Genomic DNA, 23,775 nt, shown 5'->3' with positions numbered 1-23,775 from the left:
AAAATGATGTATTAATATTTGAAGGTTGCATTTGGAGAGAAGAGGGTTGATTTTTTTAACAGCAGTCTCAACTGGAAACATGCGGGATTTTACTGGTGTGTTCAAATGAGAGTCGAACTTTAGAGCAGAATCCAATTTCAAACCTGAATTTGTAATAATCAATTTCTCATATGGGGCTGGAGAGGAAAGGTGGACAAAGGTGCCACTGGGTCTAAACAACATGACTTCTGTCAAATTTAGCTTTTGTTCATCTTTCTGTTAGGTACTGAACCTGCTGGTGTTGGATGATAACCTCCCAGAGCTTGCAGAGTCCTTTCAGGTTGTGCTGGTGTCTGCAGAGTCCGGTGATGGGAAGCCAGGCTCGACCCCCACAAGTGGAGCAAGCATTGACCCCAATAGCTCTGTTAACACCATCACTGTCACAGCTAGTGACCATCCCTATGGTATTTACTACCATTCCCCAAAAACAACACTATTTTTCTCTCAGTGTTGCTTAGTGTATAAGCACAAGTATGTTTATTTTGCTGCAAGTGGTTTATTAGGGAGCTAAAATATCAGTACAATTTTCCCTCTTCTTGTCTGTGTCTTACTACTTTCATCATACCTTTTGCCTCCTTCTTATTACATCCTCCTTACTGCTGTCACTAAACACATGAACATCCTTATGCAGGGCTGCTGCAGTTTCAGCCCACTCCTCCAGGAGAGGGTTTGATCTCTCCAGCGTTGGAACCTGCTCACATCACTGTAAACGAAGAAGATGGAGAGATTAGTTTGCTGGTGGCCAGAGCTCAAGGCATTTTGGGTAGGATCATGGTGGGATATAGAACAACCCCCTTCACAGCATCCAGCCCTGAAGACTATGAGGTTGGTTTCACTGATGATGTATTGATGAACAAGCAAATAGGTGAAGGGAAAATATGTTTTGGCTGCTCACTGGTTTCCTATTTTTCCATATGCTCCTGGCAGGACTCAGAGGGCATGTTGGACTTTCTTCCAGGGGAAAGGTTAAAGTTCATAAATGTCACCATCATAGATAATCCTGTCCCTGAACTGGAAAAGATATTTAGAGTGGAGCTCTACAATGCAGATGGAGGAGGTGGGAATTCTTAGCTGTATGATCAGCATGTTTTTTTTTCTCAGTTTTTATCTTAAGTAGCTCTTTATTGCACATCTTTCTTAGCTGTCTTTACCTTTTTTATTTAGAACTGAACTGACCCTGTATTCTGCGCTGCTGTTTTTCTGTATTCTATGTGTGGTCCCCTCCTGTGTGTTTCCCAATACCTTCACATGTGGCTGCCAACCTACGCTCCTTCCCATTCGCCCTTCAATCTTTACTCTTCTGATGTGACACTTCCCTGATCCTCATGTTTGATCCATCAGTGGATCATTTTCTGCATAGTGAAGGGAGTGGTAGTGGGGAGAGTGACTATCAATTGCTCCTTCCGTCCTATCGCCACCATGGTAAGTAGCCCCCTCCTTTTCCCCTTCAAACTGCTTCTAGTCTGTGCTCCTTCTTCCCCACAATGGTCTGCGATGCATATACACACTCATACATTTGCAAGCGTGTGTGTGTGTGTGCATATACATGTTTGCTATAATGTGTGTGGTATTTACATTAAGCTGTGAGCCTCTGTGAGAAGGAGCTCAGGGAGATTTATGTGGGAAAAGCAAACACCCTTTCATGGAGCAAGAAAATTAAAGTAGTTAATGTGAGCTGTTACATACCACTACCACATACTGTGAAGTAATCTCCACATAATGTATAGAGCTTGTATTTTAATCTGATGCTCTTTGGGATACTAGTAATATTAATATTACTTTATTAACTGGTAAGGAGACTTGTATTATCATTGGTCTGCTTTAACTGCTTGATTGATACTTTTTTCATTTCATTCGCTTTAGGATCAAACTCCTAAAATGCAACCAGAATGAATTAATTGTTAGTAAAATACATTTGATATTTTCTGTGCAGCCAGCTTGGGAGTTGCATCTCGCATTGCAGTCACCATTGCAGCATCTGATGATGCCCATGGAGTGTTTCAGTTTAGTCCTGAGTCGCTGTCTGTTAATGGGACAGAGCCAGAGGATGGGCATAGTTCTGTGCTTCTGAAGGTCAGTGTACAACACTATTGAAAAATTAGGACCTTCCCAGTGATTGTTTATCTTATGTTCTTTGTTCTCATTTTTTCTTTCCCAGGTGGATAGGTCCTTTGGTGACCTTTCCAATGTAACTGTGTACTGGGAAGCTGATCCCAGTTCTGAGGGGGAGCTTCTTAGCAGGTTTGGAAACATCACCTTTGGTGTAGGCCAGACTTCACAGAACATCATCGTCACTGTGGTCGAGGATGAGATGCCCGAGTTGGACAAGAGCTTCACTGTGTCCTTGGTTAAAGTGTCACATGGTCGTCTGGGTGTCAGGACATCTGCTAATCTGACTGTGCTCGCCAGCGATGATCCATATGGTGTTTTTGTATTCGCTAATGCATCAAAGTCGGTTCGACTTCCTGAAGCTGACTCAACTGTCTCCCTCGCCATCCAGCGACAGAGAGGCCTGATGGGTCAGGTGTGATCTGCAGAAGATTTAGAAACTTAATAGAAACCATAGAAAATAAATCCAGTTAAGCTTCTGTTTTTTTGACTTTTAAATATATAAATAGCTTGGATTGACAGATTTCAACTTGTGGTATCATGTATCAAATTATATATTGTTTTCCGTTTTTATTTCATCTAGGTGCGAGTCACATATGGGACACTAAATGAGAAAGACCCAGAACCCTACAGGACCCCTGGGGTTGGCCGAGCCACTGAGGGGCGGGATTTTATTCCTCTGCTCGATTCTGTTGTATTCTTGGCCAATCAGAGTGAAGCAAACATCACCCTCAGAGTTTTGGATGATGAAGATCCAGAAAGGGATGAGTCGGTGTTTGTGAAGTTAATCAGTGCTCATCTCATCAGAGGAGAACAGGGGAGGCTTGGTAAGATGAAGACATGGAAAAAATACTTAACATATGATATGATATGATATGATATGATATGATATGATATGATATGATATGATATGATATGATATGATATGATTCTTTCAGTTTCCAATTCCCCTTCTCTGGGTGCCAGGAGTAATATTGTAGCTCAGGTGATAGTGGAGGCCAGTGATGATGCTTTTGGAATCCTCCAGCTGTCAGCATCTGCTGTCAGTGTGGCTGAACACTACGTTGGGCCCATAATCAACGTCACCCGTGTTGGGGGCATTTTTGCTGATGTATCTGTAAAGTTCAGAGCAGTGCCTTTGACCGCTAGAGTCAGTAAGTATGACTGTAGAGGTGACTCTTTCTCTCTACAGTATGCGTGTGAGCAACAAGGCTTGTCATTGTGTTTTCAACATGTTTAACTTTGTAGGTGAAGACTACAGCGTAGCCTCAACTGATGTTGTCCTCCTAGAAGGGGAGTCCAGTAAATCAGTACCAATCTATGTTATTAATGATGTGATCCCTGAGTTGGAGGAGACTTTCCTCATTGAGCTCATCAACCAGACGACAGGAGGAGCTCTTCTGGGAGAGGTTACACGTGCCATCATCACCATACTGCCATCCGATGACCCTTTTGGTGCTTTTGGTTAGTAGCCCATATACAGGATCATTTTAACCTTTCTTTCTATTCACAGTTTGTCATTGTTTACCAACTTCTCCCCCCCCCTTTTTCTTTTAAAATCTATCTAGTCTTCAAGGCTATTCCAGTTACAATAGAGGAGCCAGACACTGACTCTACTGTTGTCACATTACCTATTGTGCGTAATGCTGGCACTATTGGCACAGTGACAGTTAAATGGCAGGCCACTGTCAATGGTAAACTGGCAGTAGGGGACATTAGGCCCACATCAGGAGAGGTAACGTTTGCTCCTGGAGACACCATGAAGACACTCAGTGTGGAGATTCTAGCTGACAATGTACCTGAAATTACTGAGGTAAGAAGCTGTGGGTGGAAATGTCATTGTGAATTATCTCAAATGATACATTATTAGAAGTATTTTTTATTACTTATTATTTGTTATCTTTGTCACTTTCTTTCTGTTTTTTCTAGACAATTAAGGTAGAGCTAATTGATGCTAGTAATGGAGGAAACTTGGGAGCTGATACATCTGTTAATATAATCGTGCCTGCCAATGATAACCCGTATGGAACAGTGTACTTTGAACACTCTACGTACCGCGTCCAGGAGCCACTTGAGGGAGTTTATAGAGCCAATATCACTGTTCGTAGGAGGTATTTTTTTTATTTTATGATTTCTGTGTCACTACATTCACATTGAATAAGCTATTCCTCTCTGCTGTCGTTCTGTTGTAATCACCGTTGTCTTTATTACAGGGATGGTCACTTTGGTCGCTTGGAGATCATGTACAGCACCTCTGAAATTGACATTGTTGGCATGGCTCAGGATAAAGGCCAGAATCTGTCTATGTACTACAACGTTCCAAAACCAGGCGTTCCAGCTGCTGCACTCCTTAAGACATTTAACCTCACCGGTCAGAGAGACCTCCTGGCTGCATGTGCTGCTGCTTGTCTGAGAGAGCGTGCATGCCAGGCCTTCTCTCTGTCATCAAGTGGGACCCCATCTTGCACTTGGGTGCCATCAGGGGCTGACCAATTGACCTCTCAGTCCCAAGTTATGACTTATGTAAAAAACATGACTGCAGCTGCTGTCTTGTTCAGTTCCCAGGCTGTGGCAGGAAGTGATTACACCCCTGTGACGGCTCAAAGAGCCTTCATGGATGATGGATCAGTGGTTGCAAACCTCACAGTCCTGATTTTGACTGATTCTTTCCCTGAAATGGATGAGAGCTTCTCCATTCAGATATTAAAGGTAAAAATCAATCATATGCTGTATGTTTATTCTACATTAATGATGGTTTAACTTCTTTGGAATAAATTCTGTATTTGCTGTCATTAGAGTTTTATGGGAAACTGTAAAAATTAAACCTCTTTATCATGTGTTGTCTGAAGGTCGAGCTAATAAATTTGACCGTACCACAGAAGAACTTGCCCTCAGTTGGTCAACCGGACAAAGCAGTAGTCACTATAGGGGTGAATGGAGATGCATTTGGGGTATTTTTGATCTACAGCCTCAGTCCCAACACCACTAATCAGGGGCTCTATCTAGAAGTTCGAGAGGAGCCTATGGTTGTGCCTCTGGTTATAGAGAGGAGAGGAGGGAATCTGGGTACAGTCACTGTAGAATGGAGCTTTGTTGGAGGAGAGGCTTCACCAGATGCCGACTTTACGGGGACTGGAGGAACTCTGGTCTTTGATGGTATGTGCATTACTCAACAATGAGTAATAGTTTTAGGACAGCTTTCTATTAAGTGGGTATCCAGTGGTCCAGTGTCAGGTCCTTATCAGACCTAATAATCTGGTGGATTAGAAGAACATCTAACACTTAGGCTATGTGGCTTGTCTTTTTTCCTGTCTGTCTGCAGGTTCTTTAAAGAAGACAGTAGAGATCGTAATCAGAGATGATGCTGTACCCGAGGACAATGAGAGCCTAATGATTGGACTTGTAAATACGGCTGGAGGAAGTCGAATCCTGCCCAGCTCTGACACTGTAACCATTGTGATACTGGCCAATGACAACGTGGCTGGGATAGTAGGATTCCATTCAGGCTCCCGCTCTATCATCGCCAGAGAAGGTGGATGGCTGTGTTTTGTAATTTGCAAATGTGCTTCAATATTTTCTTTATGGTGTGTGTACCATGTCCGCCTCATATTATTATTTATATTTATTTAGGAATCAGAGAATACACAGCATGCTGCCGGTTTTCTGTTTATATATTGACTTAGAAACGTGATCAACTGAGATTTCCATACAACTAAAACAAGTATAATAATATTCAATTCAGAAGTCCATAAATCTAACCATGTTCAAAAACTACAAGAAATACATCTATAAGATAAATGCATGTTTCAGACTGATTTGAAATTTAAAGTTTCTCATTTGTGGCTTGCATTGAATTTACTAAACATTGGAAATAAGGGCATATAATTTTAAAAAAAGGTTATACTCAGGTTACACTTGATTGCAAACGTTAGAGACATTATGTTTTACCTTACAGGTGAAAAGCTGTCCCTCTTAGTGTTGAGAACGGCTCCAGGTCTGGGTAATGTTACTGTGGATTGGACTATACAAGGGCCGCTTGTACACCGAACCTTCACCCAAACCTCAGGAACCCTGTTCTTTACCAAGGTAAATAGTTTTGTGGCAGAATCATAGTCAACCATGTTTATTTCACAGTTAAAGCACAAATGTGTAATTACCGTCTGTAATTGGGCACCTCGAGGAGTAATTGTATGTTCTGTGAATGTGTTTTATAGGGAGAATTGAATGATACCATAGTCCTTCAGCTTCTTGATGATGCCACACCAGAGAACAAAGATGAATACAGAGTTTCATTGTCCAACATACAAACCTTTGGTAACAAACTCCACTTAGTATCTATTTGATTGATAATTGTGTGGCGTATCTTTGTGTGCAAACTATAAATAACAAAAATAACTCTTCCCTGCAGACTTAATAAACTGACTTCTACACAGGTGTTGTGGTGACGGGCCATGCTGCCCTTGATGCTCAAGGCAGTGAGGCAGTGATTACTGTGGACACCAGCGATAAGCCCTATGGCCTGCTGACTATTGCGCCAACATCTCTTAGAGTGACCACAGAGGAACGAGAACAGATTATAAAGATCTACATCAACAGAGAGTTTGGAGCCTCTGGTCAGTGGTTCAACTATGAATTTAAAAAAAAGGAGAAACATTCTAACAAATTAATTCCTGTATACCTCTTAAAGTTTTGTATCCACTTTTTACAGATAAACCTTATTTTTGTGTGTACAGGGGCAGTGAATATCACCTATGAGGTTATAAGAGGTTCTGTGCAAAACCTATCCCAGGTAGAAGGGGCTCTAGCTGAGCCGGGACAAGACTTCATCTCCGGTACCGGTTACGTAATTCTTCAGGAGGGACAGACTTCTGTTGCCATCCCTGTTACCATACTGGAGGTAAAACCTGTGACTGCCTCCCATAATGCGACATTTCCATTCATCAAACTTGACAGCACTGTTTTATAACTCACCACTGTGAACTCTTCCCACTGTGCCTCAGTAATTATATACCCTTTGAACTTTCTTCTCATTGTTATTAGGTGTATGTGCAGAATGTTTGCGATGCTGAACTGGCTCGACAAGATGATAAAATAAGAAACTTGTTCACTTTTTTTGGAGCAGATTAATTTTGATTTGTAAGTTCACATTTTTTTTGTTTTATTAGGATGACATCCCAGAGTTGCAGGAATTCTTCCTGGTCAACATAACATCAGCAGTGCTCATCACGACCCTCGCAACTGTTCCCCAGCTAGGTATGGAAAACTGTGAGAGTGCTCCAGTCACTGCTTAGTTTTAGTTATGTTAACTTATCCTTAACTTTGACCATAAAATACAATGTTATAACTTCTTTGTCAAATTACATTAAAAAAAGTTTTGCTGTTTTGTTTCTTTTAGATTTTACCGCTCTTGTCCAAAATATCATTTGCGTAATTTCACAAAATCCCTCTTTTCTTTTCCATAATTTCTCTTGCTCTGTCTGATGAGTAGAGGTTGTGTATTGCACATTGTCAGGTAAAAATAAAATGCTCACAATGCCCAAAATCTAATAGTAACTGATGCACAATAATAGTTTATGGTACATTGAATCTCAACATTATAGTTATTTTTAAAATGCACCATGAAAGAGCTTGGTAGTTATTGCTACTGCTTCTGCATAATCCAAACCTCAGGCCAATTTATGAATGAGTAAGTTTAGAAAGTGATGACTTGACAGAATACTACAGGCAGAATAGCACTTGGAGGTTCTCAGAATACTATCAGCCTTCTGCCTGGAGACGCACTGTAAACACACGGCAGCTCTTTTGGCAGCAATCATTATGTGGGTTGGATGGCGAGATTGATGCTTTCCATGATTGAGGAAGCCTGGGGATTTGGAGGGAGCCGAGTAGCCCTGTGTGGTGAGGAAAGAGAAAGCCAAACTAAACCCGTAGCTGGCCTCCCAGTGTCTTGGCCACAGAGTCAATGGGAAATGACTCTTCAAGAGGTCATAAATCAGTCCACCCAAAAGACTTAGCTCCTCAGACTCACAAGGCACTTACAAGAGGTGATTCTTAGCTATAATCCTTCTCTTAAATGTAGCATGACAGAAGATAGATCTTCTACTGCTTTCTCAATACACTCTATTGCTCTTGGTGCTTGCGCTGTAGTTACAGGCGAAAGAAATCACTGCTATTTACCACGGTAAACATGACAACCTTAAGGTCGTCATTCATTCCGTCTGTGATGTGGTGTCTTTCCCAGACACACAGGGTCTGGTGGCAGAAGTCAGCATTGCTGCTAATGATGGAATCAGAGGAGTCATTGAATGGACAAACACTGTGTAAGACAAGCATCCAGAAATAACTCAGATGTTCTGTAGATGATTTGTAGATGCTCTAATAAAAAATGTGTTTTGGTTTTCAGGTTTGAAGTGAATGAAACAATAGGGTCTCTGACTATAGTTGCCTACAGGAATAAGGGAACACATGGAAATGTTTCTCTTTCCTTCTTCGCTCAGAACCTGGAAGCTCAAAAGGAGCTGGACTACAATACAAGTGAAACGGTAAGCACAGCATCAGCGACCTGGAGAAATGTTTGAGTATTAACAAGGACAAAATGTATTGAAATTGTAATATCTTTAATTGCCTTTCATCTAAAAGCGATTCTCAGTTCTGAACAAGATGAACAAGTTTTTAAACTAAGGTGCCCTGTCTCCACCAAGGTGATCCATTTTGCTGATGGTGAAAGGTATAAGTTTGTAGAAGTGCAGATTACCGATGATGCCTTTCCAGAGAGTGCTGAGAGATTCCAGCTCATCCTGTCCAAGCCTTCTCCCGGGCTGCAGCTGGGCACCAATACCACGGGTATGTAAAATAAAATGCTGTGATTTTTTTTTTTTTTAACTCAGCAGCCTAAGGCAGCTTATAGGCCATATTCAATTAAAAAGTCAAGACTTTCAGTTTAAAATTTGATATAAAAGTTTAAACCATTACAATAGCTAATACTTGTTACTGATTTGATGGCAGGATTTACAGAAATTGTACAATTTTAAAAATGTGTATCAGGCCATCTCAAGTCAGTGAATAGTTTTATATTGAAAATGGTGACTATACCAACATCTTCAAGCGTTTAATATTGCAGTTAACTGGTAAGTATTTGTTAAAGTCACTACAAATAAGCTTCAAATAAGCTTATTAAGCTTAAAGTTATTTACACTGCATTAGATATAGAAATATATAATAAAGACACCTGGTTTGCTATTATTATTATTATTATTATTAATAGCTAATAAATCAATACACGTCCATGTTACAGTATTGTTTGGTCTGTTTGTGTTGCTGGTAAACTGATGTACTTAGTGCACTCATATGTAGAAAAAACATTGTGCCTGTTGCTAGGCTTTTGCTAGGCGATGTTATGGCGTCATAGTAAATCAACGTTTGTGAATATAAACGAGATGTTCTTGTTGTTAACTTGAAATGATTTTCATAACATGTTATAGGTGCGTAAATGCTAAAAACAGGTCATTTTAGTCAATTGGTAGTAGGTGGCTTGGTAACATGATGACATCATCATGTCCGATAGGTAAGAATCTTTGATCAATATAATACTACTTATTTCTTTTCTTATAGCAACTGTAACTATACTGACCAGTGATGATGGACATGGTGTAATTTCATTTAACACCACCAAGCATTTCCTGTTGAGAGAGCCCACCTCTCTGTCAGGGCTGAGTGAGAGTGTGGCCAACCTATATGTGGTTCGAAACCCAGAGGAAGGCACATTTGGCACCGTATCTGTTCAGTTTACCATCACTGATGCCAACGGCACCCAAGCGGAGGGCGATTTGATACCTACACACGGGTTTGTGGTCCTCGAGGATGGAGTCAGATTTAAGGTGAACAAAATGAGATTTTTACAGCATACAAACTGATGCGTTAGAAAACATCCATACACGTGTGTCAGTTTTCCTTTTATTTTCCATTCCAAGCCTTAAAATTGCACCTTATAGTAGTCATCTGTAATCACAATAATTATCAATTTATCATTTCAGAATTGTGTGGTGTGCGTTTTCTGATTAATGATGACTCACATTTGTGCTGTTTCAGATGCTGGAGATTAGCGTAATGCTTGATGCTGAACCTGAAGGGAATGAAACCTTCAGAGTGACCCTGTCAAGCCCAACAGGAGGTGCACGGCTCGGTGACCAGCTCCAAACTCTCATCACCGTCCTGGAGAACTTAGCTCCTTCTGGCCTGTTTCGAATTGGACCTTCTCTCAACAGGTCTGAGCACAGATGCATTAAAACCATCATAAACTTTGAAAAGATGTTTCTGAGTGTGCTCAGACACTCTTTTATATACCTAGTCCTCTTCATTTTGTGTTATCTGTACAGAACTAGCACTGAAATTGTTGCAGAGGAAGGTGGCAGAGCGGTCTTCCTCACTGTGTCTCGCAGTAATGGTTTGGAGTCAGCAGTCAGCGTGGAATGGGAGATTCAGTCTGGCACAGCTGTTGCCTCAGGTCAGACCAATAAAGGTTTAAATTTTAAGCCACCGCAACCTACCAAAGTCTCTTAAATTCCTCTCTTTTCTATTCTGGCTCCTTTATTTTGTTCCATTGTTTGTTATTTTTTTATGATTCCTTTTTTCTCTTTTCTTTAAGGGGGTTACGTGCCAGTCATAGGCGTGTATCAGACCTTTGAAGACAGTCCAACCTCTGCTTGGTGCTCACTTCCTGAGGGACCTTCCTTGCTGGCTGTGAGGCTAGATATGAGGCCCACTGTTGGATCCTCTCACACCTTGGCCACTTTGTATCGATGGCAGGGTGTTTTCGTGCCAGTAGAGGTATGTTAGCAACACTGTATCTAAAACAGCGTGGTGGTCCTGGTACAATTAAGCAGCACCTCCATTGTTAGCTTAAAAATCTCTTTGTCTTTTTGTTGTTACAGTCTGTTACGATTCAGGACCCAGGCAGATGTGTTGGGTTTGCAATAAATGGTTCTACCTACATAGGCATTACACATAGTGGCCTTCCTTTCTCCCCTGCTGCCAACCTCAGCATCTTTAAATTGCAGAAGGATCTCAATATCACATTGGTAATTCTGAACCCAATAATAATACAACATTTCTATCAAGTTTTCTTACATTACTATAACACTTCTTGCATTATGTCTGCATAATTTGATTTCTTTAGGAACAAGTCTTGGGTGTTGAAGCCCTGAATGTGAAACACTTCTCCACTGAAGGCAGAGATTATCTGATAGCGTCAAGCCAGGTGACGATGACCACTGAAACAGACTTAATTATTTACTTTAATGTCAAAATTATTACAAATATGCAGATGTTCCTCGTGTAAGGTATTCAGAACCTTTTATGACTGAAATTACTTTCGTCTCCTTGATGCTGCAGATTTTCATTTGGACTGGAGGCTCTTTTACGCTTCACCAGACTCTTGACTTCAAACAGGACATCCTCAGTGCAACTACGTTAACTCGTGCAGACACTCCCTACTTGCTGGTGTGCATAGACAGACAGAATGCGAGCTGCTTCCTGCTTCGGTGGACCAGTGGAAGATTTCAGAATCCACAGCCTCTCCCGCTTTCTGGCAGAGCAAGTCAGGTGGAGAAAATCAACAGAAGAACTGAGGAAATTCTTCTGTTGGTTGCTGTTGAAGGTGATCTTTCCTGCTTTGGCATGAAATGTGTGAATGGTGCAAGTTTTATTTTGAATTTAAATTCAGGTATATCCATATTTGAAGATAGGTGACCAGAAGAATTAAGCAGAATTGGAATGAAATACACATAAATTCCTAAAACACTGGCGCAGAGATTGCATATTTACCACATTTAATCAAGTGCGTGTAATCTGCAGTATGCCAAAATGATGGTTTGGTTTTTGAAGCAATGAGATGCCATTTTTTCTGGTTGTAGTGTTTGTGTGTATTGGGCAGCGGTTAGATCTTGGTTAGCTTAGTACAAACAAACTGCTGATACTCCAGAAGGAAAACAGAAATATTTGTATCTATTACATTGTTCTGTTGTCTCAGTTAAGTTTGCAAAATTTACCATGTCGACTAGGCCCATGTATTTATACTATGCTCTGTATATTTTGACGAGACATAATCCTTCAGAGTCTAAAAAAAGCACAGAGTGTTTTTGGTTCAGACCCCTTGTGGGTTTATGGGGAATGCCTTAGTGTGGAGTGGAGCAGAGCCACACATTGGCCCAGAGTTTGTAATTTGTCAGTCCTGGGTGTGTCAGCGAGGCCAGTGGTTTCTTTTTACACAAACATGCTATTCTAGTGTGAAAGAACTTAAGTCTGTATTTGTTTTCATGTGCCTGTATTTTTTCAGGTCTGTTTCCATCCTGTGAGGTGTTACAATGGAGCTCAGAGCAGGCTTCACCACAACTCCATCAGTCTATTCCTCACCCTGGCCTCACATCTATTCATTCCTTCACTGATCCTTCTGGAATCGGTAAGCACAACTGTCACAAACTGCCGTGTGATGATACACTGTTGTCTGTAAATATCTGGAGAACAGTCGTGTGATGGACAGTACTCATAGGATGACAGTTCCTCATTCACTAGGATAATGATACTAAAAATACAGCAACACACAAAGAAACAAGGTTTTGTCTTTAGCATTTTAGCATTCAGATGCATGTTAACACAATGCCAAAATCTTCCCAGGAGTGGATGTCTCAGCAAAAAGACCTCAGAGAAATTGCAAAAAAACTAAGAGCTACATGTCAGACTCTAAGGGCCGCAGTTAGCTTGTTAAATGTTAACGTTCATGACAGTCCAATTAGCTTGCCCGGAGGGGTTGCCAGGAGAAAGCCTCCTCTCTTTGAAAAGAATATGGCACCATTGTGGTTTGTTCAGTTGCCTCTGAGCAAACCACAAGACTTCTAGAACAATGTCCTTTGGATAAACAAGACCAAATTGGCCATAATGCACAGTGCCATGTTTGAGATACTGTCCATAAATAAATGCCCACAAACCTCAATGAACTGAAGCAATGTTGTAAAGAATAGTAAGCCAAGATTCCTCTGCAAGGATACAAGACTGATAAAGTCATGCAGAAAATGATTACTTCAAGTTTTTGCTGCTAAAGGTAGCTCCACAAACTACTGAATCATGGTGTGTATTTCTCCACAGTACTGTGAAAGTTTCATTTTTCATGTGACTGTATACTGTACTGTACACAGTTTTTTCAATAATGACGTAAACTCACTTAAAGTCTGAGGTTTGAAAAACTGTGTTCTATGTGGCATTCAAACACCTTAAATACTTTTCTCTTTTTCACAGCTTATGCTCTGCTAGCTGGTAGAAATGGTTCAACGCTGTACTCCTGGAGGCCTGATGTAAAGCTGTTCACCATCATCCTCAGGGCCCCTCCAGCCATTAGCTTCTCCTCTCTCATGGTTCCATACTTCAATATCACAAAGATCCTCTTGGCTTCTTCTGAGGACAATAGCTCCACTGTTTATGAATTCACTTCGGTCTCCAATCACTCTGATTTCATACCCAGGTATTCAGATTGTGTGAAGTTGTACATTTTATTATACAAGGTGAAGACACAGTAGTTTTTCTTCAGAAAAAAAGAAGCATATCATCAAAGAGAGTTCTGAAATGCTTGTTGTGTTTCCTTTACTTTCTCACATTCAGTTTTGGGGAGTTGCACTTTGCGCCAGGTGATAGTGAGCTGGAGATAGCCCTGAACATCATAGATGATGACATCCCTGAGGTGCAGGAGCAGTTCCTGGTCAGGCTGAAGAATCCAAAAGGTGGAGCTGAGATTGGATTTGGTGGTCAGGTGAAAGTAATTGTCCCAACCAACGATGATGCCTACGGAGTCATCGGCTTTGCTCAGGTAGGAGGATAAACCTTTTGATATTAGATGGCTTGTGCATTTGCTTAACATGTCTATCTTGTTATTGTCTCAAATTATTTATTTGCAATATACTGAATACATAAAATGTGTTTTATTGCAATCTAGAAGTATTTGTTATTGCATCTCTACAGAACTCTCTGTCTATGGAGTTGGAGGAGTTGGAGCAAGATAATCAAATTTCTCTAAGTGTGGAGAGAAGAAGAGGGAGTTTTGGCAGACTCACTGTTCACTGGGCTGCCAATGGCAGTTTGGCAGACATTTATCCAACTTCAGGAGTGGTGAGCAACACTTCCTCTGTTATACATAAAACACATGATGTACTGACAACATGTCATGAATTTAATGTCATTTAATGTAAAACGTTATTTTCTATCACAGGTTACTTTTTCAGAGGGTCAAACAGTAGCTATCATATCGCTGGCTGTTAGAGCAGATGGTGTCCCAGAGTTACAGGAGTATGTCACAATCACCCTCCGTGATGTCACCACTGTGGGACTTCAAGACCTACGACAGGCTGCAGTCATTGACCAGCGACGGGCTCAAGCTCAACTCACCATCTTACCAAATGGTTCTCCCTATGGAGTGATTGGATGGCATCTCGACTCCCAGTTTACACTAACACAAGAACCACAGAGTAAGAATTTCTGTGAAAATAAATGGATGGGTGGATTATTGAACGAGGCTCAGTCAGTAAATGTGGGTTTTTATTGGATCTCAGTGAAAGAGGTTTGATGTAGTGTAATTAATTTTAGATAAATTATTGTTAACTTATTTAAATACATTCCTCAGTCGCAGCTTCTGTTAATTTAGCTTGCTGTGTTTGAGACTTTCTTGAAAAATCACAGAATATCAAATTTTTACTTTTGTGGTCAGTTTACAGTAATCACACTGAGATTTACCGTAAAAGAGATTTGCTGCGATTTCCAGCCATGCCAGGGAAGCCTGAATCGTAGAGTAAAAGTCTTTGAAATATTCTTAACCTACAGGTCTTCTATACATTTATACAGTATGTAGAATGGATTTGTAATTATTTCTGTTGTGTTTTATTACTGACTTATTTACCACAACGCAATTTCTTTTCAACCTGCAGGGGTTCCAACCAATGTGACTCTCTCCATTGTGAGGGAGCAGGGCTCCTCAGGTGAGGTGGCAATCTATTACACAACCAGGCCAGCTCTATACAACCCCCCCTCCAACCAAGCCACCGCACGACAAGACTACGTTTCCAAAGATGACACCATCATCATGATAAATGGTGCTACCGTGGCCCTTGTTACTGTTACAATCCTACCGGTAAGGATGTGCTGATGAGCAACACCTGTTTCTTCTCTAAGTAGAGAAGAAACAGGATATAGTTTAGCTTCTGTCCACATTTGGTAGCAAATAGGACCAAAATATTGTTATTATACGGAAAAAAAACTGTGAGCATGCTTACTTAAATAGGTGAAAATATTAAATCAGATTCTTTATCTTACTAATTCTGCAATAACAACCATTCACACTCAGGATCAACAGAGAACAGACCTGGTTCTATTTAAACACTAGACTTTAAATTGTTTTGCTTGTTGTGTCCTGTTCAATCAGGGTATAAACAACCAATAATCCTCATTAAACTATCGCTTCTCATAGCCTTCCTTATTTAAATTTGTATTAAATTTGCACAGTTTGAGGTTACTGTTGTTTTCACATCTTAAGGTTTATAAAAATCATTGTGAATTTGAATAACGGTTTTCTATTATTTCGTGTTTTCATGTATGCATTTGTTTTTCTAAGGATGATATCCCAGAGCTGGCAGAGAGTTTCCTGGTAAACATCACTAAGGTGGAGCTCGTTAGTGAGTCAGTTGGAGCAGGGCAGCCCAGTGTGAAGAGACCTGGTATGGAGGTAGCAGAGATCACGATCCCGGAGAATGATGATCCCCGAGGGATTCTCCAGTTCAATGTTTCTGAGGTGAGGTGAGCATAGGACATTACAGAGAGGTGAGCTTGACACTGAATTATTGAGGTTGTTGGGAAACCTCCAATTTGATACATAGAAGGCTTTTTTAAAAAGCTTGTGATAAAGAAATAAGTAAGTAATGCAACTGTGAAACATCAAAAAATATCTAAATTAATAATAAACAGTAACATCCTTAAAGATGTTTATTTCAAAATTTCTTAGTCATTGAAAATTTCTTCTGAATTTCTTGTCTAGGATATAGCTGGAAGTGTCATCCTGGCCTATGAGATACCACCACCAGACAATGTTCTCCTACTATCAGTGTTGCGACTCGCCGGTACAGTTGGAAGACTTCTTGTCTACTGGGAAGCTCAACCAGTCACTGCCGATCTTAATGACTTCAACCCCCTTTCTGGAAACATCACCTTTCAGGATGGGCAAGTGAGTTAATATTGGTCCCGTGTTGAAATTAATTCACAATAAATATCACATGAAGTCACTATATGAGGCTACTCAACTATTTCTAGAGAGAAGCCACAATTGCTATCACCATCATAGACGATGAACAGGTGGAGCCTTTGGAGACCTTCACAGTGAATTTGCTGCGTGTGATTGGTGGTGCTCGACTCGGAAAAGTGACCTCAGCGACTGTAAATATTCCATCAAATGACTCGCCACTCGGACGATTTGGATTTCAGAAACGAGAGGTGAAACTAAAACATCTCTGTTGGCATCAATTTCAAACTTAAAACTGACAGTTATTGTTCTATTCAGTGTAGAGTAAACAACATGAATAATCATCTTTCCTAATCCTCTCCAAGGTTGCCGTCAGTGAACCAGAGTTTGTGGATGATCCATCTGCTGTGGCAACACTAACAGTGCTGCGCAGTATGGCAGGTGTGGGTGCAGTGACACTGGTGTGGCAGCTGGAAGTCCGCGCTGCAGGGGACCTCTCACCTTTAAATGGAACTCTCGTCTTCAATGAGGTACAGTAGAAAAAAAGGCGACTTCAAGTATCCACCAGTTTGTAGTCTCAATCTGTAAGTAGTAGTAAGTTTCTTCTTTAATTCTCCTTTACGTTTCAGACTGAATCTATGAAGTCATTTGTGATCAGAGCCCTTGCTGACATTGTAGTGGAAGGAGAAGAGCGTTTCACTGTACAGCTGTTTCCTGCAGATAGTGGTGCTGTCATAGACCCCTTAAATGGTTAGTATGCGAAAATAAAATGTCAAAATGCAGGTGCACATTTTGAATTCAGTAATCATCGATCTAGTCCTCTATAGGTATGGCCACCATCACTATCAGGGGTGACAAAGCTGCCCTGGGGATTATTGGGATAGCGGAGTCCTCTAGGAGCATCCTCATTGGAGAACCTCAGGGGAATTACAATGGGAGTGCCAGAGTCAGGTGAGATAATTGTCCTGATTCAACCTGTGAAGACAAACAAGAGGTCTCAATTGAAAAACTTGTCATGCAATGTGTTTCCTTCTTCCAGCCTTGTGCGAGGGCCAGGTGTGTTTGGAGAAGTACAGGTGTACTGGAATATCACTCCAGCTGCAGTTTCTGAGTTTGAAGCAATCTTTGGCACTGTGACTATGAGAGATGGACAGTCTACTGCTACCATTACTATTAAGGTATTGAGCAGTGTTCATTGGAAAATTGTGGCATTGTCTTTATCTGTTTATTTGAGGACAAAAAGCAGAATAATAACGTAATGACAAGGGATTTCCATAAAATTATCACAGTCACATCTTTTCTGATGTTAGGTCTTGGATGATGAACTTCCTGAGACGCGCCGTGAGTATCAGCTTACACTGACCTCTGCTACTGCAGGACTGGACATAAGTCCCACGGCCGGGCATGCCAGAATTATTATGGCAGCAAGCGACAACCCATATGGCCTTTTCTCTTTCACCCAGAACCAGATCAATACAACTGAGAAGGAAGGAATGGTAAAGTCATAAAAAAATACCCTGGTACATGATGTATCATCTGGTGTAGTTTCATAACCCACAGCAATATAATTTAATTTCTTTTCTTCAGGTTAATGTGAGTATCATTCGCTCCTTTGGCAATGAGGGAAGTGTGTTGGTGACCTATGAGTCATCAAGTAGCACAGCACTCAGTGGACTGGACTTTGCTCCAGCTTCAGGGCAGCTGCTACTCACCCCTGGCCAGAAGTTGCAACAAGTGGCCTTGCATATCCTGGATGACAGTCTTCCAGAGGGGCCTGAGGTGTTTTTTGTTAACATCACTGCAGTGGCACTAGACAATATCAGGTAAGAAAGGTTAAGAAGGTGCATTAGATTTATAATCTTGTTGAGACGGTGCTGTTATTCCATAGATATTGCTGATTGCAAGGATGCAAATAGAAAAAAATCCATGCATACCAGTGACCTAAAATATCTGCTGATGTGAAAGAGTTCATAGGCAACTAGTTGTTCTGTGTCTCCCTCTTGTGGCCAGAGATGTTGACTACACTGTGAGAGAGTCAGGTCTACAACTGGACCAGCCTCCAGCCGTAGGCAGCATCTCTTCTCTGGCTGTCATCATACTACAGAATGATAATGTTGAAGGTATCCTGGAGTTCAGGCAGGACTATGTTAACATTACAGGTAACAAAAGCAAGCAGTTTTTTGTCTTGTAAAATGCTGAAGTTGCACAATTTGCTACAAACTGTTTGACTTAATTATAAGTTTATTTCTGCATAAATAATTCTTTTTTATCATGCCTTTCTTGCTTCCAGTTGAAGAGGATGTTGGCACCCTGTTGATCCCAGTGGTGAGAAGACTGGGCACATACGGGCGAGTCTCTGCTCAGTTTTTTTCTAGAAGCTTGACCGCAGCACCTGATGTTGACTATATCCTGTATAATGGCTCAGTGACATTTGTGCATGGACAGAATACCAGCTACATTAATGTCACTATCATAGATGATCTGGACAGGTGAGAAGAATAACTAAAAAAATATCTCCAAGTCTACCTTAAAGTATACAGTATATTTATTCCACACACAGATACACACCTATATGAAAACACACAGTTAACAAAAAAGACATTATTTCATTCTACAACTACTGTAAATCTCCTTCCCCAGTGAATATGCAGAGGTATTTGAGGTTGTGCTGGTTGGAGCTACAGAGGGTGCCGTTCTAGGCTCCCAAAATATTGTGAGGGTAACCATCGGTAAGAGCGACTCTCCAAGCGGGGTTGTCCGTTTCCTCAATGAAAGCCTAATCACCGTGGCCAATCCCAACTCCACTCTGAAACTCAGTCTGGTTTTGGAGAGATCAGGCGGCCTTGTGGGCAATGCAACGGTATGAGGAACAATGCTATAAAAATAAATCGCATCATTGCAGCTTACTGCTAGAGCACGTTGGTTTCCATGGTGACATCATACAGTTCAAACTAGCCCTCTCTTTTCACAGGTTGCTTGGATAATCCTTGGCCCTAACAGTAGAGAGGCTCTTCCCCTCATCAATACTGACATTAGAGGACCTGTGAACGGGTCCCTGTTCTTCAAGGATGGAGAGAAAAGCACGCACACCATAGAGCTGCGGATTCTCCCTCATGGGGAAGTAGAGGTGGAAGAGACATTTGTTATAGAGCTCAATATTCTGTCTGGAGAGATGGATGTTGATCCTCAGGCTAGTTCCATAACACTGAAGGTATTTCACCATGTAATGACTGCAAACTTGATTTCGCCATCATTAATCAGTTCGCTCATATTGTTGTGCACAGTTTCTCTTTCAGAGCACTTTTTTCGCTGAAGGCAAGTTGTACTGGAATTAAGCTCGGCACCGCAATCATTCCTTTTCTCCAAATGTTTTTTGTCTGTCAGATAGAGAAATTTGGTGATCCCAATGGTATCATCCAGTTTACTGAGGATGCGCTTCGAGAGCGTGTCTACAATGAATCCACAGAAGCAGAGGGCCCATTGAACATTTCCTATCTGATTATGCGCAGAGAGGGTGTCATGGGTAACATCACGGTATGGTCATATCTTAAATATACATTTACTGTTTACTAATAATATCCTGCTTAAACGAAAAATATAATACTTTTACTTTTGTAAACACAACCATATCGTATCCTCAGGTGCACTGGCGAATACAGAGTGACTCAGATATTGCAGGTGACTTTCTAGCCTTAACTGGCTCAGTGATGATTCGGGAAGGCCAAAGAGAAGCAGAAATCATCCTTAAGCTGATGCCTGATACAGTGCCAGAGCTAGAGGAGCTCTACATTCTTCAGCTCATATTTGTGGAGGGTGGGGGTACTCTGGATGCCAACCCGAATCTGATCAGAGCTCGCATCAGGTTTGTTATTTGATCAGTTAGAAATGGTAGTAGAAAAATCAAAGACTGAATGACCTTAAAATTACTATTCCTCTCTCTCCCACAGGGTGCCTGCTAACGATGAGCCTCATGGGGTTTTTTCTTTGAACTCCAAGCAGCAGTTTATAGTAGTCACAGGCTCGGGGTCAGAGGTCAGCAGAGCTATGGTTATAAATGTGACACGGCTTGCTGGGCTATTTGGCAATGCTAGTGTAGGCTACAGGATCACAGGTGGGATAGATGAAGTGATGGACATAACAGAGATACTGGGTGGAAAAGCTGAAGGACGACTGCTCTTAAAAGAGGGACAGAGCTTCAGTGCTATTTCTCTACCCATCAGCAGCCAGGTGAGAAAAAGCACGTTTAGTAACTCGTGTATTGAGAATTACCCGTACACAAAGTGAACACACCTTCTACAATAGAATAGTTTATAATATCTTGAATCCCTTGTTTATTTCACCTGTTTCTTCCCACCGTAGGCATTTTTGTCAGTGGGTGCAAGCATCACCGCAGAGCTCACTGATGTTAGACTTGTCAGTGTCGTCCTTGGCTCTTTGCCACGCCTTCTTCACGAGGCCAGAGTTGCTACAGTGATTGTACCTGAAGAAGCTGCTAACTCAGAGGTGAATTGTAATTTTTTTTCTATATTTAAATGGCTTACCTGTTAGACAGAAACTGTTGCCAGTTATCAGAGAAAGACACTCCTGGAGATATGCTCACTGTGTGCGTTTGCAGGTATTTCTTTCCATTATAAATATGGAATTATGTGTCAGTTTTTCTGAGTCAGGGTAGAGTAATTTACACAGATATTGACAAAAATTGATTAATAAATATCATTTTACTAGTCATTTGATGACAAACCTTGATATTTAGCATTGTATTCATCTGACTCCTCTCCACATAGGTTTTCAGATCATTTAAAATTTGAAGAAAAACTTTCAAAGTGAGGCATTGATGAGTCATTGATTATTTTGTGTACATTTATCTGTTTTTAATACAAGTATCTGAACCTGGTGTTGTTAGATATTAAATTTACATGACATCTTACACATAACCATTAAATATAACCCTTCTACTTTACAGGGAGTGCAGAATTATTAGGCAAGTCGTATTTCTGAGGAATAATTTTATTATTGAACAACAACCATGTTCTCAATGAACCCAAAAAACTCATTAATATCAAAGCTGAATGTTTTTGGAAGTATTTTTTAGTTTGTTTTTAGTTTTAGCTACTCAATGGGGTTCAGATCAGGTGAACAAGGTGGCCATGTCATTAGTTTTTCTTCTTTTATACCCTTTCTTGCCAGCCACGCTGTGGAGTACGCGTGTGATGGAGCATTGTCCTGCATGAAAATCATGTTTTTCTTGAAGGATGCAGACTTCTTCCTGTACCACTGCTTGAAGAAGGTGTCTTCCAGAAACTGGCAGTAGGACTGGGAGTTGAGCTTGACTCCATCCTCAACCCGAAAAGGCCCCACAAGCTCATCTTTGATGATACCAGCCCAAACCAGTACTCCACCTTCACCTTGCTGGCGTCTGAGTCGGACTGGAGCTCTCTGCCCTTTACCAATCCAGCCACGGGCCCATCCATCTGGCCCATCAAGACTCACTCTCATTTCATCAGTCCATAAAACCTTAGAAAAACCAGTCTTGAGATATTTCTTGGCCCAGTCTTGACGTTTCAGCTTGTGTGCCTTGTTCAGTGGTGGTCATCTTTCAGCCTTTCTTACCTTGGCCATGTCTCTGAGTACTGCACACCTTGTGCTTTGGGGCACTCCAGTGATGTTGCAGCTCTGAAATATGGCCAAACTGGTGGCAAGTGGCATCTTGGCAGCTGCACGCTTGACTTTTCTCAGTTCATGGGCAGTTATTTTGCGCCTTGGTTTTTCCACACCCTTCTTGTGACCCTGTTGACTATTTTGAATGAAACGCTTGATTGTTCGATGATCACGCTTCAGAAGCTTTGCAATTTTGAGACTGCTGCATCCCTCTGCAAGATATCTCACTATTTTTGACTTTTCTGAGCCTGTCAAGTCCTTCTTTTGACCCATTTTGCCAAAGGAAAGGACGTTGCCTAATAATTATGCACACCTGATATAGGGTGTTGATGTCATTAGACCACACCCCTTCTCATTACAGAGATGCACATCACCTAATATGCTTAATTGGGGGTAGGCTTTTGAGCCTATACAGCTTGGAGTACGACAACATGCATGAAGAGGATGATGTGGACAAAATACTCAATTGCCTAATAATTCTGCACTCCCTGTATGTGAGGGCACCAAAGTAACACCATTATTAACTGTCCTCTATCATTTATGTTCTGTAGGTTGGCTTTGCTTCACTGGCTCTGCAGGTTTCAAGCGTGGAAACAGGGATTTGTGTGGCAAATGTGACACGAAAAGGGCTGTTTGGAGACATCAGGGTGCAATGGAAGGCTGGGTATCCTTTAGGAGAGACTCTGCCTGGCTTTAAAGCCGGAGCAATCATCCCAAACTCAGGTAAAACAGTGAGAAAAAGACAAGGATTGAGCTCTGAAAGACTTAAGTTGTGTAGTATTTTTTTCACTAAAATTTTCAAGGTGTAGTGTTTCTGCGCACTAAACGCTGCACGTCCTCTTCTAACAGTTGATAGTGAGCTCCTTCTTTATATTTAGGTTCACTAACCCTGGCCCATGGAGAAAGGAGTAAAGCCATATCGCTAACAGCAGTTGCCGATTCATTGGATCCAGCTTCTTATGCTATACACCTCACCGCTGCTGCCTCCAGCTCTGCTGGAGCTGATGCTGTCAAGTTCAGGTAGTTGGTACACTGAATATTGGACTGCTACTTACTCATTGAATTTCACATGTGACCTCACTCTAATTCCTCTCCCTGCACAGGTCAGGTTTTACAGTGGCAGAGGTGGAGCCACTGGGGATCTACCAGTTTTCCTCTGATTCCCGCCAGATTGTTATTGCAGAAGACATCCAGACTATTACACTTTATATTCAGAAACTTTACGGTTCTCGTAGCAATACCACCTACCTGTCATTTAGAACAACAGCAGGGAGCGCAACAGCAGGAGAGGACTTTTTGGCTGTACCAGATGGCCGTTTGGTCTTCAACTCACCTTACCAAACCAACGCTTCATTAAGCCTTTCAGTGCTTGATGACTCCCTTTCCGAACCTGATGAGTACTTCCATGTAAACCTGACAGATGTTCAAGTTCTTAATCAGGACTTAGCGTGGGCACATACCTCTCCTCGCCTTAACCCTCAGCACAGTGCCGCCACCGTCACCATCCTGGCTAGTGATGCAACTGGTGGAATACTGAGTATTGGACCTGATCTGATCCAGGTACAAGAGGACATGGATGAGGAAACCCAGCAGGCGCGCAGCGTGGTTCTGAGGGTGCGCAGGTCTGCTGGTTTTGATGGGGCTGTGCGGGTTCGAGTCCAAGCCTATGGAGGTGTGTGTGCTGCATGTCTTTTACATCG

The 23,775-nt window shown here is 41.5% G+C and overlaps 1 protein-coding gene across 6 annotated transcripts in view; it reads left to right on the top strand.

Moving 5' to 3' along the window:
- The window catches only part of adgrv1 (adhesion G protein-coupled receptor V1), a 149,927-nt gene that overhangs the window by 35,181 nt on the left and 90,971 nt on the right, over positions 1 to 23,775 (top strand). For 4 of the 6 annotated variants that reach the window (XM_026188518.1, XM_026188514.1, XM_026188515.1 and 1 more), the window contains exons 24-79: positions 263 to 443; positions 671 to 864; positions 967 to 1,096; positions 1,381 to 1,461; positions 1,973 to 2,112; positions 2,198 to 2,563; positions 2,732 to 2,975; positions 3,087 to 3,302; positions 3,397 to 3,612; positions 3,717 to 3,961; positions 4,078 to 4,259; positions 4,362 to 4,857; positions 4,998 to 5,304; positions 5,471 to 5,680; positions 6,104 to 6,234; positions 6,363 to 6,462; positions 6,582 to 6,761; positions 6,882 to 7,045; positions 7,314 to 7,401; positions 7,637 to 7,660; positions 8,390 to 8,468; positions 8,552 to 8,690; positions 8,850 to 8,991; positions 9,760 to 10,025; positions 10,237 to 10,412; positions 10,524 to 10,651; positions 10,793 to 10,974; positions 11,079 to 11,225; positions 11,324 to 11,404; positions 11,539 to 11,803; positions 12,482 to 12,604; positions 13,438 to 13,660; positions 13,798 to 14,002; positions 14,155 to 14,301; positions 14,402 to 14,657; positions 15,114 to 15,316; positions 15,797 to 15,973; positions 16,217 to 16,402; positions 16,489 to 16,668; positions 16,783 to 16,947; positions 17,047 to 17,167; positions 17,245 to 17,368; positions 17,457 to 17,595; positions 17,728 to 17,913; positions 18,005 to 18,240; positions 18,428 to 18,576; positions 18,708 to 18,906; positions 19,058 to 19,277; positions 19,389 to 19,628; positions 19,802 to 19,951; positions 20,059 to 20,279; positions 20,365 to 20,644; positions 20,777 to 20,920; positions 22,627 to 22,798; positions 22,954 to 23,095; positions 23,179 to 23,747. In XM_026188518.1, the coding sequence (XP_026044303.1) occupies positions 263 to 443; positions 671 to 864; positions 967 to 1,096; positions 1,381 to 1,461; positions 1,973 to 2,112; positions 2,198 to 2,563; positions 2,732 to 2,975; positions 3,087 to 3,302; positions 3,397 to 3,612; positions 3,717 to 3,961; positions 4,078 to 4,259; positions 4,362 to 4,857; positions 4,998 to 5,304; positions 5,471 to 5,680; positions 6,104 to 6,234; positions 6,363 to 6,462; positions 6,582 to 6,761; positions 6,882 to 7,045; positions 7,314 to 7,401; positions 7,637 to 7,660; positions 8,390 to 8,468; positions 8,552 to 8,690; positions 8,850 to 8,991; positions 9,760 to 10,025; positions 10,237 to 10,412; positions 10,524 to 10,651; positions 10,793 to 10,974; positions 11,079 to 11,225; positions 11,324 to 11,404; positions 11,539 to 11,803; positions 12,482 to 12,604; positions 13,438 to 13,660; positions 13,798 to 14,002; positions 14,155 to 14,301; positions 14,402 to 14,657; positions 15,114 to 15,316; positions 15,797 to 15,973; positions 16,217 to 16,402; positions 16,489 to 16,668; positions 16,783 to 16,947; positions 17,047 to 17,167; positions 17,245 to 17,368; positions 17,457 to 17,595; positions 17,728 to 17,913; positions 18,005 to 18,240; positions 18,428 to 18,576; positions 18,708 to 18,906; positions 19,058 to 19,277; positions 19,389 to 19,628; positions 19,802 to 19,951; positions 20,059 to 20,279; positions 20,365 to 20,644; positions 20,777 to 20,920; positions 22,627 to 22,798; positions 22,954 to 23,095; positions 23,179 to 23,747 (10,657 nt within the window). The remainder of the gene's footprint in view (positions 1 to 262; positions 444 to 670; positions 865 to 966; positions 1,097 to 1,380; positions 1,462 to 1,972; positions 2,113 to 2,197; positions 2,564 to 2,731; positions 2,976 to 3,086; positions 3,303 to 3,396; positions 3,613 to 3,716; positions 3,962 to 4,077; positions 4,260 to 4,361; positions 4,858 to 4,997; positions 5,305 to 5,470; positions 5,681 to 6,103; positions 6,235 to 6,362; positions 6,463 to 6,581; positions 6,762 to 6,881; positions 7,046 to 7,313; positions 7,402 to 7,636; positions 7,661 to 8,389; positions 8,469 to 8,551; positions 8,691 to 8,849; positions 8,992 to 9,759; positions 10,026 to 10,236; positions 10,413 to 10,523; positions 10,652 to 10,792; positions 10,975 to 11,078; positions 11,226 to 11,323; positions 11,405 to 11,538; positions 11,804 to 12,481; positions 12,605 to 13,437; positions 13,661 to 13,797; positions 14,003 to 14,154; positions 14,302 to 14,401; positions 14,658 to 15,113; positions 15,317 to 15,796; positions 15,974 to 16,216; positions 16,403 to 16,488; positions 16,669 to 16,782; positions 16,948 to 17,046; positions 17,168 to 17,244; positions 17,369 to 17,456; positions 17,596 to 17,727; positions 17,914 to 18,004; positions 18,241 to 18,427; positions 18,577 to 18,707; positions 18,907 to 19,057; positions 19,278 to 19,388; positions 19,629 to 19,801; positions 19,952 to 20,058; positions 20,280 to 20,364; positions 20,645 to 20,776; positions 20,921 to 22,626; positions 22,799 to 22,953; positions 23,096 to 23,178; positions 23,748 to 23,775) is intronic. The other 2 variants (XM_026188517.1, XM_026188516.1) reach the window with 2 other exon arrangements.

This window comes from Astatotilapia calliptera, chromosome 12 (assembly GCF_900246225.1).
Source record: "Astatotilapia calliptera chromosome 12, fAstCal1.2, whole genome shotgun sequence".
Classification (NCBI taxonomy): Eukaryota; Metazoa; Chordata; class Actinopteri; order Cichliformes; family Cichlidae; genus Astatotilapia; species Astatotilapia calliptera.
This window is presented reverse-complemented; position numbering and strand designations above follow the sequence as displayed.